Below are 16397 nucleotides of genomic sequence, written 5' to 3'. Positions count from 1 at the left end.
ATGGTGTAACTTTTCTTTTCAGACACTTATATATGCAGGCATATAGAGCTCTTCAGCATTATGTCTTCTAATGGGAAGACTATCAGGCAGAAAAATTCAGTAGAGTATGTCAAAAGCTTTGCTTTTCCTTTACACTTGCCCCCAATAGAATAATTCTCTCTAAATCAGTGGTTCCCAACCTTTTTTATACCGTGGACCGGCAAACGAAATGCATTCACAAACTTTTTTGGCGGACTGGTAACATTTTATTTGTGTATTTACATACTAGTTATGCAAATAATGAATATGCAAACATGTAAGTAAAATGTTACTAGTCCGCCTTAGTGCATGCTTGCTCCTGCTGCTTGCTTCCACCCCTTCCATGGCATCCTTTCATCCTGCCCCTTTTAGCTGTATCTCTTCCCTTGATCTCTTTCTGATCACTGTCACCCATTGGTCTGGTCTCTTCATTGCAGACTCTAACCCCCCCTCCCAGTCTACCATCCTGTTGCAGACAGTACGGATTACACCGTTCTTCCCTCTACCTTCCCCCAACCCCATCCCTACCCTTGCAGGGGCAAGTTCTGTCTCTTTCTCTCCTCCTCCTACCAGGTGTTCTTATCACAAACTCAAGATGGGGCATGCTATTTGCATTAAGTATTCAGTGGCTGTGTTTTATCCTTGAGTGAGCTGGAGGGCAGTCCTACTTAGAACAGAGGATAGGAAAGACTGATGGGAGGAGACCCAGGGAAGGGTGTATCCTAGCTCCACTGCATCTGCTCATCAGCAAGACACTTGCAGAAGTAGAAGCACATGCAGAGGGAGGAGGGACGCTACAAAGTAAAGAGAAGATTATTTTAAAGCATGAGGTATCTCTCTTCCTGCTGGCAGCAGATAACTTCAGCCTTTTAAACCCAGGCCAGTCTGCAGCAGCTGCCAGAGAGAAAAAGAGAGCTGATGCCCACCATGTGTCCTCTCCTCCCCCCCTTTCCTCCCACAATGAGTCATTTCTATGCAAAAACCTAAGCCTAGGAATTCCTGGCAGAGATGAGTGGAGCTGGTGATGCCCTTCTTTCCTTCCAACTGAGTGGGCTGGCATCCATGTTTGCAAGTTCATGAGAAACGGGAATCCCAGGGCCGGGGAGGGAAGCTGCAGAAGCAGATGTAAGGCGCAGGGACTTCCCCTGGAACTGTCTTGGATGGGAGTTGTGACCAGACAGCTGCTGGGAGCCCCAGGGTTGCAAGAAGGCCTACGAGTGTGTGGTACCTAGAAACAGAGGGTCAGATGCTGCTAAGGTATGGCAGAGGTAGCTGCTGCCCAGGTTACAGAGGATGCTGCTGCTGCGGGAGTGCTGAGATGGTCTGAAGGGCACTTCACCTTCCCCCTTTTGTAGCAGAGCTCTGGTCTGCAGCTGGACAGGCCCTTGACCCCTTATCCCGCTTCCTAACTCCTCCTCCCCCTTTACATGCAGGGACTCAGGTGTGTGGCTGTTGCCAGGCCTCTTGCCTTCCTTTTTTCTAGCTGTGTGTAACAACCTGCCAGTCATAGGGCTGCAGGGCCCGTTGACCCTACCTCTTCTGGGCCGCTTTTTCTTCCCCCTATCTTCCACATCTCTCTCCGTCCTCAGAGCTCAGCTGGGTGGCTGCTGGAACCCCTGGGTCTGTGAGGCTCTGGATTGGAGCACCGCCTGCCCCCTTTTCGGGGCCCTGCCCCTCCATTACTTTTTTACTTTTTGTCTTCCTGAAGCTGAAGATGCTGTAAATGTGTAGGTGGCCTTCTTTGCCTTGACACCATTGGTCATAGTCCTCCCACCACCAGCTATCCCTGCTGAAAGGTCATCATTCCTTTTTGTCTTCAGCAGGGATGTTGATGTCCCAGGTTTTTTTAAGTTTTTTTACTGAAGACACTCAGGAGCTGTTTTCTGGTTTTGATTTTTGTGGAGGTGGTTGAGTTTTGTTTATTCGAGGCACTTTGGGCACTGAGCCAACAGACCTGCTTGCTTTCTTCATTCTGTGCTGCCTCTTTGTGATGCATTTACAGATGCATCGGGCAGTGCCGCCTCCATTCTCGCCTTGTTGTGGGGGAAGCCATGGACACTCCGAGACCCAACCACAGCAAATTTGGTTGGGGGGAGGCAAGGTAGATAGGGAGGCGCAGCAGCAATCGTCACTCCCCTACCTTCACAGGAGCGATGCCACTGTGCAGGCACTGAGCAGGATGAAGACGAGGCTGAGACTGTGCAGCGTGTGTGTTGGAAAAGTGCACACACAGCAGTTAGGCGGGGGGAGGCACTTTAACAGTGTCACACACCACCGGTTTCTTTGGGCCACGCACAGAGGACGTGGGGGCTCCCCAGCACCCAGGCTCCCTTGCAAGTGTGCAGGAGGGAGGAAGGAAGCAGGGAGAAGCTTCCACTAGCCCTGTCTTCCACCTCAGCCATGTGCTTCTCCCCGGCGCCACACAAACAGCTGGCTTTAGCTGTGGCAGCTGTCATGGCCCAACAGCCAGTGGTTCACGGCCCAGCACTGGTCTGTTGACTGGTGGTTGATAACCACTGCTCTAAATGTATGTTTGAGTGGCCTTTATATCTGAGCCCTTACTGGTCTCATAGGAGACCAAGGAGGATTTAACTGATACATCAAACGGACTTTCTTTGTAAATTTGTAATTGCTTACTCCATCTCATCTAGATTACTTTTTTAGGACCGTCAAGTGATTTAAAAAATGATTGTGATTAATTGTCCGATTTTTAACAATTATGATTAATCATGCTGTTACTAATAGAAGACCATTTATTTAAATACTAGAGGATTTTTTTTTTTTTTTTTTTTTACACGCAGCATTGCTTAGGTCCTTGTAGGGATTCAGTGGAATGGGTGGGGGATGCAGGAGTCAGGGCAAAAAGTTCTAGAGGAGGGATTATCACCTGCTGCAGCAAAGGCAGCACTGCTGTGGTGATGTCAGCCGACGGTCAGGGTAGTGAGTTGTGTGTGTAGTTCTATTATACACCCGAGACTTCAACTGCTAGGACACACGGTCCCTTCACAGCGGGCAGCCTAGGGAAGGTTGACAGGTGCCCCATGGATCTGTCCCTTGGAGGCAACACGATCCAAACGCCCAGCTCTGCCTGCGTCTACCCCTTTGACTGGCTGGAGTTCTTTTGATTGTGTCTGGTTCTGTTACAGCAACAGAAGGAGTCAGTTTAAAGCTCAAACAGTTATAGGTTTATTAAAAAGGCTTATAAAGCATGTGGTTACAAAGGCTATTGTTCTACTTCTTAACTATTAGCAAATACAGATCTTAAAATGGTTACAAAGGAAAAAAGGGAAAAAAGGAAAAATAAAAATAAAAAAACCAAAGAAAACAAAACAAAAATAATGGTACCAAATGACAGCTTAATCTTTAAAGAGCTCTCAGTCTATGCATGCACTAAGACAAAGGACACATACAGGTACAATTTTTACCCCCTTCTGCATCTCTTAATTCCAGCGTGTCAGGCCAGAACCAGTCACTCAATCCATAGGAAAGACGAATACGAGGCTGGGCGTCCCCATGTGGACCTCGGGGGGCAATTACCTAACCTGACCAGCAGGTAGATGGTAGAAGGGGCAAGCAAGACGGATGTTGCGGGGGGGGGGGAGGTGTTCCTGTCTGGCTACAGGCGACAACAGCTCCTGGGGCCATGCTGCCAGCTCCTCCTGGCCCATGTCTCTTCCTTTTTTTAGTTCATTGCATGAGTTAACTACAATTAATTGACAGCCCTAATTTAAAAAAAAATGGGGGTTCATATTGTTATCTTTCTCCCCCTTCTCCTTTTGTATTTTGCCGTCTTAGACTGCAAACTCTTTCGGTCAAGAATTGTTGTCTTGTGAGGTTAGATGGTTGCTATAACAGATAGGCACTATAGAATTACAAAAGTGATATCTTCTTCACTTCATTCACACTCCATCTCAGATTATTTAATTTTTTAATGTCACTTTATTTTTAATTCATTTTTAATAGCTGGTTTAGAAAAATCCCAAGTATACAGGTGCTCTGATCAACCTCAATTATCCTGTTTCTGACAGAATTTCACAAGAAACCAAAATCTCAGAGAGGTAGCAGTGTTAGTCTGTAATTTTAAAAACAAGGAGTCCTGTGGCATTTTAGAGACTAACACATGTATTAGATCATGAGCTTTCAGAATCCAGATTATATACAACAAGTCTAATAAATGAACTTGTTACTTTTAATAGGGTTAGAGTGGCTTAAGCCATTCAATAGGTCTCTTAGGGTATGTAGGCATAGCAGGGCTCAAGTCAAATTAAGCTGCACAACTTCAGCTACATCAATTGTGTTGAAATAGTTTCTCGCCTTTTGGCATTCTTTCTTCGACTTCTCTTACTCTTCATGAAATGGGGGTTGCCATGAGTCAGAGTAAGAAGTCCTCCAGCTCGACATTATTTCGAAATAAAGGCTTGTAGTGTAGACGCGGACTATGTTATTTTGGGATAACATCAGTTATTCCGAAATAATGCTGCTATGTAGATGTACCCTTTGTTTTGGTTTTTTATTTACAATAATTAAAGTTCAGTTATCTCCACTTTTCTTGTATTATTTCAGTTAATAATATTACTGAATTGGGTTGTGATTTAAAAATCGGTGAGGAGTTTTATAGAGCTAGTCCATTATACCTATACACATGGATTATCAGTTTGCATACCAAAGCAAACACTAAATCTGTAAGTACCTACATGTGGAACAAGTATTTAATAATGTAGGCAAGAGAAGGCATTGCTTTCCCAAAATTTCCCACACTGCCTGGCTGCCTGCAGCTGGGGAAACCTGGGGCAGTGCCATGCAGCAGGGAATGGCTGGGGCCACCAGGAAAGGTAGTGAAAGGGCATGGTCTCAGGGGAAGGGATAGGGCTTTGGAAGGAAGAAGGGGAGGGCTTCAGCTGCCTTCCCCCTCTGGGCCTTCACCCGCCTCTCATGAATAATAGACTTTTCAGTCTAGTCAAGAAAGTCTAACCATCCAGTGAGTAGAAGTTGAAGCTAGATAAATTCAGATTGAAAATAAGGCATACATTTTTAACAATGAGGGTAATTAACCAGGGGATCCTTTATCACTGACAATAGTAGATCAGTATTTTTTTTTCCTTAAAATTATGCTCTTGGAATTATGTTGAGGAAGTTCTATGGCTTCTTCAGTACAGAAGGTTAGAATAGATCATTACAATGGTCCCTTCTGGCCTTTGAATCTCTGATTGCCTTTGTTCTTGATAGCAAAGAATCAAACTTCTGTTCTTTTTGGGTGTTTTTGAATCTCTGAGTAGGCGATTGATGGTTTTCTTGTGACTTCTGCTTTAATAAGGAACCTGATTTTCAGTATGGCAGATGTTGTATCTAATATAAGTCTAATTGTTTGGTTAAGTTCTGGACATAGCATAAGTACTGTATATCTAGTTTATTCTTGCCTCCTTTTTTTTCTAGGGCCTATATAAATATAGTAAATAATAAGAATAAAAGTATTGGAATCTGTTACACAGTCTGTTTCTATCCTCAAATGTGTACGGGTAAATTCAGTGTGACACAATCAAGCCAATTCAGATTTAAAAGCAAACTGCCTCTTTTTTACTCAGTGAAACATTTCCAAAAGTTCCTAGGAAAATCAGAGATTCATGCCACATAAACTTAAAAATTACATTGTAATTAACATTGATAAGTCTGATCTTTCTTTGGGTAACTACCAAATGCTGTAAAGTATCACTGCATTGGAATTTCATTTATGAATTGGTAAGATTACTTCTGCTATTTAGTACTTATTCATCACAAATCTTGTTTGTAATGATATGCAGGAATAACCATTATATTGTGCAGCTAGAAGAACTTTATTTTAAAAATTAAAATGTTTCTTGTTTAAGGAGTATGGAATTAATACAAATCATTTGTTTGCTCTTAGGAATTCTTCAATGGGTGAAGCTGATAGACAACTTCGATGCTGAGTATGACTATGTCACCAGTGAGGGAACAGTATTCACTTTCAAGACAAACCGCCATGCTCCAAATTATCGATTAATCAATATTGACTTCCTTGATTCAGATGAATCCAAATGGAAAGTGCTTGTTCCTGAGCATGAGAGAGATGTTCTAGGTAAGACTATAAAACAAATGAAAAATGGTTTGTTTTGGTTTTGTTTTGTTTTCCCCAAATGAAGTAGGTCTGCTAGTTATTGAAAGGGGCTTGTCTCTTAGACCCCCTGTTTCCTATTTATGCTTGTTGGGATTCTTTTGAATTGAAGGATAACTTTTGTTAAGGCACCAGACTGAGACATGAGAGATCTACATTCAGTTCCTACATTTGTCGCAGACTTCCTGTGTGACATTTGTCAAATTGCTTGTCTCTTGGTGTCTCACTTTCACCATCTGTAAAAAGAGGATAATATTAGCCCTGTTTCATGAGGCTTTGTGAACATTGACTTAGCATTTGTCAGGCACTCAGCTATAATTACTGAGGCCTTGAAAGCAGACACTAAGAGCTAACCTAGTAGCATTATGGCACACTGTAAACTGGAGTTCAGGCTTTGAGAAGCATGTGTAAGCTACCTTTCCTGAGTTGACAGGAATTGGTGGTGCTGAAAGGCAAGGCCAGATTTGAGAGCATGAAGGAGGTGGGTAGAGTGTTTTTTTGGTTTTTTTGGTTTTTAATATCTAAGGAAAAGTCAAAGCAGGGCCTTCTGATTTTGAATTAATTACAATAAAGACGCAGTACAGTATATTCCAAACTTTGCAGTAAGTTAGGAGTTTTTTAAAACTGTATTCATTTTGGAATATTTGTAGTGTTTATAAGTCAGAATTAATTGTAAATATTGTAGAAATGCCTGACCTGGAGTGTTACTGTCCAAGTGTTTCGCAAGTGCATTTCATACATTTAGGTGCACCATGTTCTCTATAGTACATTGTGTTTTTGTACCTGACTAGCATAATACAGGCTGTTTGAAAGCTACATATTTCTTTACCAGTTTTTGTTCAAATCCCTTCACATTTTCTATGCAAATTTTTCTGTGCATGGCTTTTTTTATATCAATGGTGAAATAATAGAGTCTGGTCTACTCACATCGTGACTGCTATATTCCAGCGAATGCAGCCTCCACTCCCTTCTCTTCAAATCACTCTTGGATCAATTCTTCCATGACACCTGGAAGATGTAAATGCATAAGAATAATTTGTTAAGAATTATGATTCCCTCCTTTAGATTTCCCAATGTATCCAGCAGTCCTTGGGCCACATTCTTTCCCTATTTTATGTGCCACAAAAGGCTGTAAAGCTGCTTTAAAACTGGCATAGAGCCATCTTAACAAGCTCTACACCACCACCATTTCCCATCCTCTGTTCCTGTTACAAGGATGATGGGGGAGGTGGGGGTTACAAATCTATCCCTCTGGGTGTGGGTGATCAGACCACTCTGGAAAACTTATAGAAGAGAGCAGAAGGAAGGATTGAGGGCACAACGAGAGTAGTATCCTCATATTAGTTTTATTCCGTATATATATCAACAGACAAAGATGTTAAGATCGCTTATATGGAATTGTTATATAGCTTATTCCCCTTTTCAAGCATATTCACACAAGTGTACTTATCAGAATGCCAACCCTGATAGTAGCTGGAATAGGCTGGAGAATGTCAGTGCACATGCTGCCTTGGCATCTGTTGATCACTGATGCCCCAGTGCAAAGGACCCTTATACACTTCTAATCAGTAGCTCTGATGATGATTCACTGAGAAACTGCTGTACAAGCCTTTCCTCTGTGCATCACACAAATAATCATTCTCCTTAATTGTGCTTTTCTTGTGTTCTTAATTACAAGTTCCTCATGTTGTTTGTCCCATAGTCACTTTGCGCAATCAGGTCTCTTGATGTTTTGCCTCCTCTTTCCGCTGCCACAATCGTACTGTATCTACATTCATTCTTATTCATTTTTACCCAGTTAATCATTATAATCAATACATAAATCAATAAAATCTATATGAATCATATCATGAGGAATGGCATGTAATTGGGCTATGCTTTTCCAGGTTATGCTCAAAGTAAAATGGGACTGTAGGCTTTGATTGCCACAGGGTTCTTGGGTTGCAAAGATGGCAATCACAGCTTGATCATACTCTAAAATTGATAGCCCTCTCTGTCTCTATTTTAGGTTGTAAGTGCTTTGAGTCAGGGACAACTAGCAGGGCAAAGCATGTTGTCAGTGCTATTTGCATAATAAATAATAGAAGTGACAAATTAACTTCCATTCTGGTCATCAGAAAATTGGTCATCAGTCTGTTAAGTTGTATTAAGTCATAGGTAACAGCAATGTAAAATATGGATTCGAGTTAAATTATATTGCTAAAAGTCTGAACATTCCCAAATGCTATGGATCTTGGCATATGTGTCCTAATACATTTTGTTACAGGATGAACCTCTCTAGTCCAGCACGCTTGGAACCTGACCAGGTCCAAACCAGAGAAATTTCTGAACCATGGGGGGTCAGTATTGTCTGGCAGCATTACCAACACTTCCACTGTTTATTAGGCTGTTAGAAGACAGTTAGGGGTAGACTAGAGCTAAATAATGGCACAGAACACTGAGAGCTACAACTGGTGGCTATAAACAAACTTTTTAGGACTGCTGGAAGCTTGGCCACACCCATGAAAAGTGAACATCCAGCTAACTTAAAATCATTCCAGACATTTCTGGACCAGAGAGTTTCTGGACTAGAGACCTGTACTACTTTTCTGAAATGTGCTCAGCCTTGATTTTTCATTTTAGCACATACAGAGTTATCTCACAACAGATTTCTGCTTCAGCTTTTCCATTCTATGGGCAAAGTCAATTTGAGTATGTGTGGAATTAGGACTTCATTTTGACAATCGTAGGTTCAGATACACGGGAGTACTGAGGGCACTGGCCTTTCGAGACTAACAAATTTCTCTAACACTTCAACCCATACATCAGTGGATGTACCTGACCTGCAGAGATCTCAAAGTTTTGGAAGGCTATGGTCTGAATAATCAAAATTTCACTATACCTACATACAGAGCAGCTGGACACAACAATATAGAAAATATAATGTCTAACACAGAGCTCCAGTAAATATTTTCAATCTCTCGCCCTCCCCCCCCCTCCCACCATACTCGTTACTTTGCTATATAGAGACAGTTATGTAAAGTAATCATTATACTGGATTAGTGAGTGGCTTTATTAAATTAGATAATAGGAATTAAGTGTATATTAAAGACCACATTAAAATGAAATAATCTAAAACAGTTTAATGTATAGGTGTCATACATACATACATATATATCTCAAAGGGCTGTATTCTGTTGTGCCAAAGGAACCATGGCTGCTTGTAATAATCTAGACATATCACTCTGAATAAAAGAAAATATCACTAGTTCGCAGTTGATAAGCCAGAATCCTTCATTTCTAAAGAGTAAACTATTGTAGTGAGGAAAGACCAGCCTGCCATTATGTCATATTGCTTTAGTCCTTCCAAGATTTGGTTTGGCAAGACATAATTATAGCAGAAGGTTAATAATTTATTGCTGCGAAAGCCTTAGAATCAAGTGAAATTGATTTTGATACAAAGATGGCATGGTAGTGAAACACCACCTACAAAAACTATGAGTATAAGAATTCAAAGGTTAAATGAGTATTTGCTGCTTAGAGAAACAAAATGGGTGAGGTAATATCTTTTTTTTGAGCCAACTTCTTGCTGGTGAGAGAAATAAGCATTTGAGGCACACAGAGCTCTCCTTCAGGTCTGGGAAAAGTCCCAGCACCACAGCAAAATGCTAGGTGTACTAGATTGTTTAATATAAGTAATTAGCACATAATGTAAGTAGTAATTACATATACTCTTCAAGATAGTGTGTAGGGATGGGTTAGGTTACATGGCTAAACAGGTTACACACAAGGCCTTCCCCTGCGCTGCTGCCTCTGATACAGAGGCAGCAGCGGGAGGGAGAGATGCGGGGGGGAACAGGCAGAGCCATTGCTTGTGGGGAGCTGGCTTTTAAACAGGATCTCCACAAACATCAGCTCCTGAGAAGTCACCTTTCCCCTTCCCCCACCACTGCGTCTAAACATGTAACTGCTGAAATTTTCAATGGTTACGTGTTTACCAAAAAAAAAAAAATGCTTTTTAATGTCCCTCATAGAGTGGCTTGTTAACAACTCTTCAGCCACAAAACAAAAAGAGGAATGTAGTGGGTTACAATCTCTCTGTTCAGTCCATAATTTTTAGTGTCTGGAAGAGTAAAGAAATTAAACTTTTGAGAGTGCTGTGCAGATTTCTTATGAAGATGAGGTTTGATAGGTCAGATGTAGTGTGACCACTTTGTGAAAAGTGTTCATCTAAAGCAGTGGTCCCCAACCATTTGGAGCTGCCGGGCACCAGGGGGTGGGGCCGTGAGCCTGCCAGAGAGCGGGGACACTCGCGCGCGCCCAGGGGCAGGGCCGCGCATACGCCACACCCCCATGAGCCACGTGCCTGGGGCCAGCAATCCCATGCGCCGCGTGGCCATGGGCGGGGCTGCCCATTCGCTGCAAGCCTGGGGCCAGCTCCCTCCAGAGCTGCGCGCTCAGAGCTGGCACCCCCCATGGCTGCGCGCCTGGGGGCGGAGAGGCCAATTCGCCGTGCACCCGGGGCCGGCGCTCCCATAGCCATGCACTTGGGGAGGTGGCCAATTTGCCACGTGCCTAAGGCCAGGGCGGCCAATTCGCCACGCGCCCAGGGCCGGTGCTCCCCATGCATCTGGGGCGGGGCGAGCCCCGAGCACTTGGCAGGCACACACAAATGCCTCCGCAGACGCCATGGCACCCGTGGGCGCAGTGTTGGGGACCACTGATATAGAGATAATTTGTTTTTGTCTTTTGTCATTTTCCTGCGTAAGTTTGTTCAAGAGCATATTTTCACCTATAGTTATTAGGAATGTAAAATCCTGTTTAATTAGTGAACTGGTTAAATGTTACGTTTAACTAGTTAACTTATTAAACAGGGATGGATGGGCTGGAGTGGCCCCCCTACCCTGGGCAGGAGCTGCTTGAGTTGGTTGGCTTCCAGCTCTGCATGGGGCTGCTCGCTTCTGGCTCACATAGGCCGGGAGCCGGAAGCCCCACGCAGGGGCTGCAGGGAGGGGTCTGCTCTCTGGGTACCAGTTAATTGTTAAAGGTGATCTTTACCAGATAACCATTAATCGGTTACCCGTTAACATCCCTAATAATTATTGGGGCATTTTGTGATAGACAAGTGCAGGCTCCACTGATCTTGAAAGGTGTGCTGTGGAGGGGTGGGTGTTGATCATTGCAGCTGTGGAGATGTGTGATTTTGCACTTGTTGTTCTGTTAGGGTGCTGCTTTAAGATAGTTTGTCTGGAGTCATGGTCTGTGGGGAGCTTTCTTTTGATAGAATCATAGAATACTAGAACTGGAAGGGACCTCGAGAGATCATCAAGTCCAGTCTCCTGCCCTCACGTCAGGACCAAGTACCGTCTAGATCATCCCTAATATATGTCTATCCAAACTGATGTTAAATATCTCCAGTGATGGAGAACCCACAACCTCCCTAGGCAATTTATTCCAGGGTTTAACCACCTTGACGGTTAGGAAGTTTTTCCTAATTTCCAACCTAAACTTCCCTTGTTGCAATTTAAGCTCATTGCTTCTTGTCCGTACAAGAAGATGATGATGAACTTTGAGATTTTGTGGGGGGGTCTAGTTGTCCAATTGGTTGTATATAATGATTATGTACCAAGATATAACTATCAGTATTGAAAGTCACTTCACAAACAATTTAGCAACTGATGCTCAAAGTTACAAATATTTTTCTTGGTTAGAATAGAATATGGAAATCTAACTCAGAATTCTGCTATGTTTCTGTGATCTACTTGTTAGTTGTATCTCCTCCTTTTCTGGTTGTGAACTTAATTTTGCAAAAAACATCTGCCACATTATAATGGAAATAGATTTTGTGAGATGGAGTAATAAATGTGAAACACTGCCAATATCTTCCAGTGGCAAAAAGTTTCCACAGAGTAAAAAATATGTCATGCTGCATTTGTAGTGCAGCTAATAGCTAAGGGGAGGGAAAAAAACACATACCAAGATGAGTGAATTTAATTTGGTTTTATTGACCCAGTCCTCCAGGTACAGTTGGCTGTGGGCTTTCATTTTTTTTTTTTTTTTTTTTTTTTTGAGAACCCAGTCCTACATTACAAATTCCGTAAAACTTTGAAAAAACAAATGTATTCCTAAAATATGAGGTTGTTAATATGACAGATGTTTAAAAGCACAGAACGTAAAGAATTATTCATTTGCATTCTTAATTTGAATCACTCTCTCCCAAACAGTAAGAACTGTCATGGTTTACATAATTCTCAGTAGGGACACACAGTAAAGATAAATTTAGAACTCTAATCAGTGAGTGAAGGGCAAGAAACATGACAACCATTTAAAATGAAAATGGTTAAGGAAGGGCTCAGGACATTTACCATTATATGCATGCCTACCCATGTCCTGCCAACTGGAGAGAATTTGTATAGTATTACATTTAATTCTCAGTCTAAATCTTGGTGTATGTTTGATAATTAATATTAAAGTATAGATAGCCCTGCAGCTGACTGATGGAGGAAAGAGCCACACTGCCTAGGCGTTTGGCATTTCACCAGCAGCAGAGGGAAGAATAGTGGACAATAAAACCACAGGATGTATTTTAATCCTTAATCCAGAGCACAAGTTTTGAAATGGCATCACTACACCCTTGTAATGTATGAGGGAGGATTCCTCCCTTTTGGAGCTCACCTATAGCCCAATCAATTGCCCCTAAGCAGATTTTAGTGAACTTCCAAACCAATTATACATTGCAACCAGAAGAGAGAGTAGAGACGCTTTAAAAACAGCTTCATGTTTTATTGTTTGCCTAGCCACTGAATCAGATGTATTCATTTACAGGTGAAAAAATAGTAGTTTTATTATTTTGTTTCACTCTCCTCTCCTTTACTGATGGCCTTGTAGATATTCACCTGCACTATGAGAATAAAGCATGATTCATTCCGTTATGTGTCTATTCACTATGAATAAAGATTCTGAAAGCCAAATTAGGCCCTCAGTTAGACCAGTGTAACACTGCTGGCATCATATGTAGGATTACCACCAACCATCTGTGTTTTAACCGGATAATACAGTTTTTGGATATTGTATCTGGGCACTATTTAGGGTTGCTAGTGCCTGGTTTTCAACTGGAGAGTCCATTCAAAAAGGGGACCTGGCAACCTTAAATGGCCCCCAACCCAAAAGTTTGGCAACTCATAAGGTCCCATTAAATCAAACGCTGAGAGCACCCCCAGTAAGGGGAGTCGATGGTATGTCGACTCCAGCTGCGTAGCTGGACTGGAATATCTTAAAGCTGATTTTCTGGTTCTAGTATAGATCTGGCCTCAGGCAAGATAAGCTGTGGGGTAAGTCAGGCCTTTTGCTGTTTTAAGAAGCCTTATTTTCTTATGCTATGCTTTGCTCCTGTCACTAGACAAACAATACTTTTATTTTAAGAAGTCTGTTCTGAGTCATTGTCATCTGTAGGTTGCAGATACCTGAAAGGAAAGACCAAACTCAGACTTGCTGGGCAAAGACAGTCAGCGTATAGAATACTGTATCCCAGCAGTGGGTCTAAGAGTGGCAGATTTGAACAGCTCCACCTCAAACCAAGGTAAAAGGCATGCAGCCTGATACCTGGGGAGCTTCCATTTGGGAAATTAGAGAGAGGTCAGAGATGCAGCTAGCCCTACAACTGTGAAAGACTCCAAACAGAATCTACTGAGTAAAAAGGTGTTATTTTTACTTAGCCGTTTAAGACTTAGGACTCAGAGATGAGTCATGTTCCTGGCTGTCACAGACTTAAGTGACCTGAAGCAACTCAGTTGACATCTTTCCACCTCAATTTCCCCATTTCCAAAATGAGGATAGCAGCACTACCCTATCCCAGAAGGGCTTATAAGCCTTAATTAAATATTTGAAAGTGCTTTTATTCCCTCAGGTAAAAGGTTTCATACAAACACAAAATGTTATTTATTTTTATCACGTTTTTTCTTAGTTTTAAGCTTCAGCTTTAGAGCCTTCTAACATAAATGCCTAAGCCTTGCCCTGTAGGCATTTTGGTTTTTATGGCAAAGTTTGCTAATAAAATAACTTTTCATTATTTGCTGTTGGTATAACAGATTTCTAATTGAATTTATTAATTAAATTTACTATAAAGCACACTTCCAAACCTCTGGATATTGTCCAATCAATATAAAACTTAAGTTCAATGCGTAACAAAGAAATCTGTACATTCTTGAAGAGCTTGCTTGTTCATTGCTTTTAAATATGTAGTATGTTGCAATGGAAGGACAAGATCTGAAAACAAAAAACTCTATAATCAAATATACTCCAATAAAAATAAGATTTTAGCAAAACTGGGTCAGAAAACAAGTTCAAACTTTGGAATTAGGATCACAAAATTGTTGATCGTGAAGAGAAGTAATCTGAGTAATAACTATATGTTTATTACAGTTATCAGGAGATTCATGCATTCCATTACTTTCATGTTGCCTTTAAAAAATCCATGAATATTTACTCTGGGGAATCTTGCTTGCAAATGGAAAGTGCGTGAGTTTGAATATTCTTTAGGAACAGTTCACAAACTTTGTTCAGAGCCTTAAGAAAATGTGCTGTGAATTGCACTGAAGGCTAGTAGGAAGCAGGGAATTGGCAGCAACACAAAGGTCCGGATTGATGAGCTTGTTGTAGAAAACTTTTAATAGCTTGGGATGTGGCTTAGCCTCACCGTATCTTAGTAACAACTCTGAGCTACCTCCTGAGATGCTCACTCAATCAGAAGATACTCAGACCAAGACACAATCTATAAGCCACAGTCTAGAGGAAATGTTATAGTCCAGAAGTGCATCTTTAACTGAAATCTTTGACTTCTCATAGCCAGTGCTACTACAGGTCAGTCTTAGCTTTTTTTCTCAAAAGATACCTTGGCAAACCTGAACCATGACCGACCTAGAGGCTTTCTTGAGAGGCTTAGTTTACAGCTTTAGAACAACTTGCATTTGTTTTCCTCTTGCACATGTATGGCAGTAGAGGTTGTGTTACAGTAGGGGTATAATCCTAGCCTTATTGAAACCTATTGAAATTTTTCCACTGACCAGAAACATGTCAGGACCTTATTTTGGTATGTTCCTTTGTCTCCTTATGTGTTTGTTATATAGAAACCTATGGTTTGTTATACAGGCAGTCCCCGGGTTACATGGATCCGACTTACATCGGATCCCTACTTACAAACGGGGTGAAGCAACCCCGCACTAGCTGCTTCCCCCCAGCAGACCAGGGAGACGCGAAGCTAGTGCCCCCCCCCCCCCCCCCCAGCAGACCAGGGAGACGCGGAGTGGCTTTTCTCAGCAGACACCTCAGTTTGAGAATAAAGGACTGAGGGAAGTGAGGTGTGGGAGAATAAAACTGAGCTCTGGAGAAATGTTTGGCTAGAGTTTCCCCTACAATATGTACCAGTTCCGACTTACATACAAATTCAACTTAAGAACAAACCTACAGTCCCTATCTTGTACGTAACCCGGGGACTGCCTGTATAGAAAAAACTTGCCTGCTGTCTACACTGGCCGCTTGAATTTGCGCAAGAGCACTGATGTTCTAATGTAAGCATTCAGTGCTGCTTGCGCTCATAGTTTGACACTTCCGCTCAGGGATAAGCCCTATTGCACAAGAATACTTGCGCAAGAGGGCCAGTGTAGACAGGCACCTTAATTTTTTGCGCAAGAAAGCCCGATGGATAAAATGGTCATCGGAGCTTTCTTGCGTAAAAGCACATCTATACTTGGCACGGATGCTTTTGCGCAAAAACATCCGTGCCAATCTACACGCTCTTTTGCGGAAATACTTTTAACGGAAAAATTTTTCCGTTAAAAGTATTTCCGCAAAATCATGCCAGTCTAGACGTAGCCTTATAGTACAGGCAGTCCCCGGGTTACGTACAAGATAGGGACTGTAGGTTTGTTCTTAAGTTGAATCTGTATGTAAGTCGGAACTGGCATCCAGATTCAGCCGCTGCTGAAACTGACCAGCGCTGACTACAGGAAGCCCGAGGCAGAGTTGCTCTGCCCCGGGCTTCCTGGAATCAGCCGCTGATCAGTTTCAACAGGCTGAATCTGGATGCTAGTTCTTACATACAGATTCAACTTAAGAACCCCAGGCGTCCCCAAGTCAGCCGCTGCTGAAACTGACCAGCAGTGGCTGAATTGGGACGCCTGGGGCAGAGCAGCTGGGGTGCTGCCGGGCTGGTCCAGTAGCGCCCAGAGCGGCACTATGGGACAAACCAGCAGTGCCCCAGCTGCTGTACCAC

General features: G+C 42.4%; 1 protein-coding gene across 1 annotated transcript in view; it reads left to right on the top strand.

Annotated features, from left to right (window-relative positions):
- Positions 1-16397, top strand: part of PREP (prolyl endopeptidase) — a 167821-nt gene that overhangs the window by 76152 nt on the left and 75272 nt on the right. The window contains exon 8 of the mRNA XM_006118459.4: positions 5921-6112. Within this exon, the coding sequence (XP_006118521.1) occupies positions 5921-6112 (192 nt within the window). The remainder of the gene's footprint in view (positions 1-5920; positions 6113-16397) is intronic.

This window comes from Pelodiscus sinensis, chromosome 3, assembly GCF_049634645.1.
Source record: "Pelodiscus sinensis isolate JC-2024 chromosome 3, ASM4963464v1, whole genome shotgun sequence".
NCBI lineage: Eukaryota > Metazoa > Chordata > Testudines > Trionychidae > Pelodiscus > Pelodiscus sinensis.
Note: the sequence above shows the minus strand (reverse complement) of the source record. Positions and strands in the feature narration are given on the sequence as shown.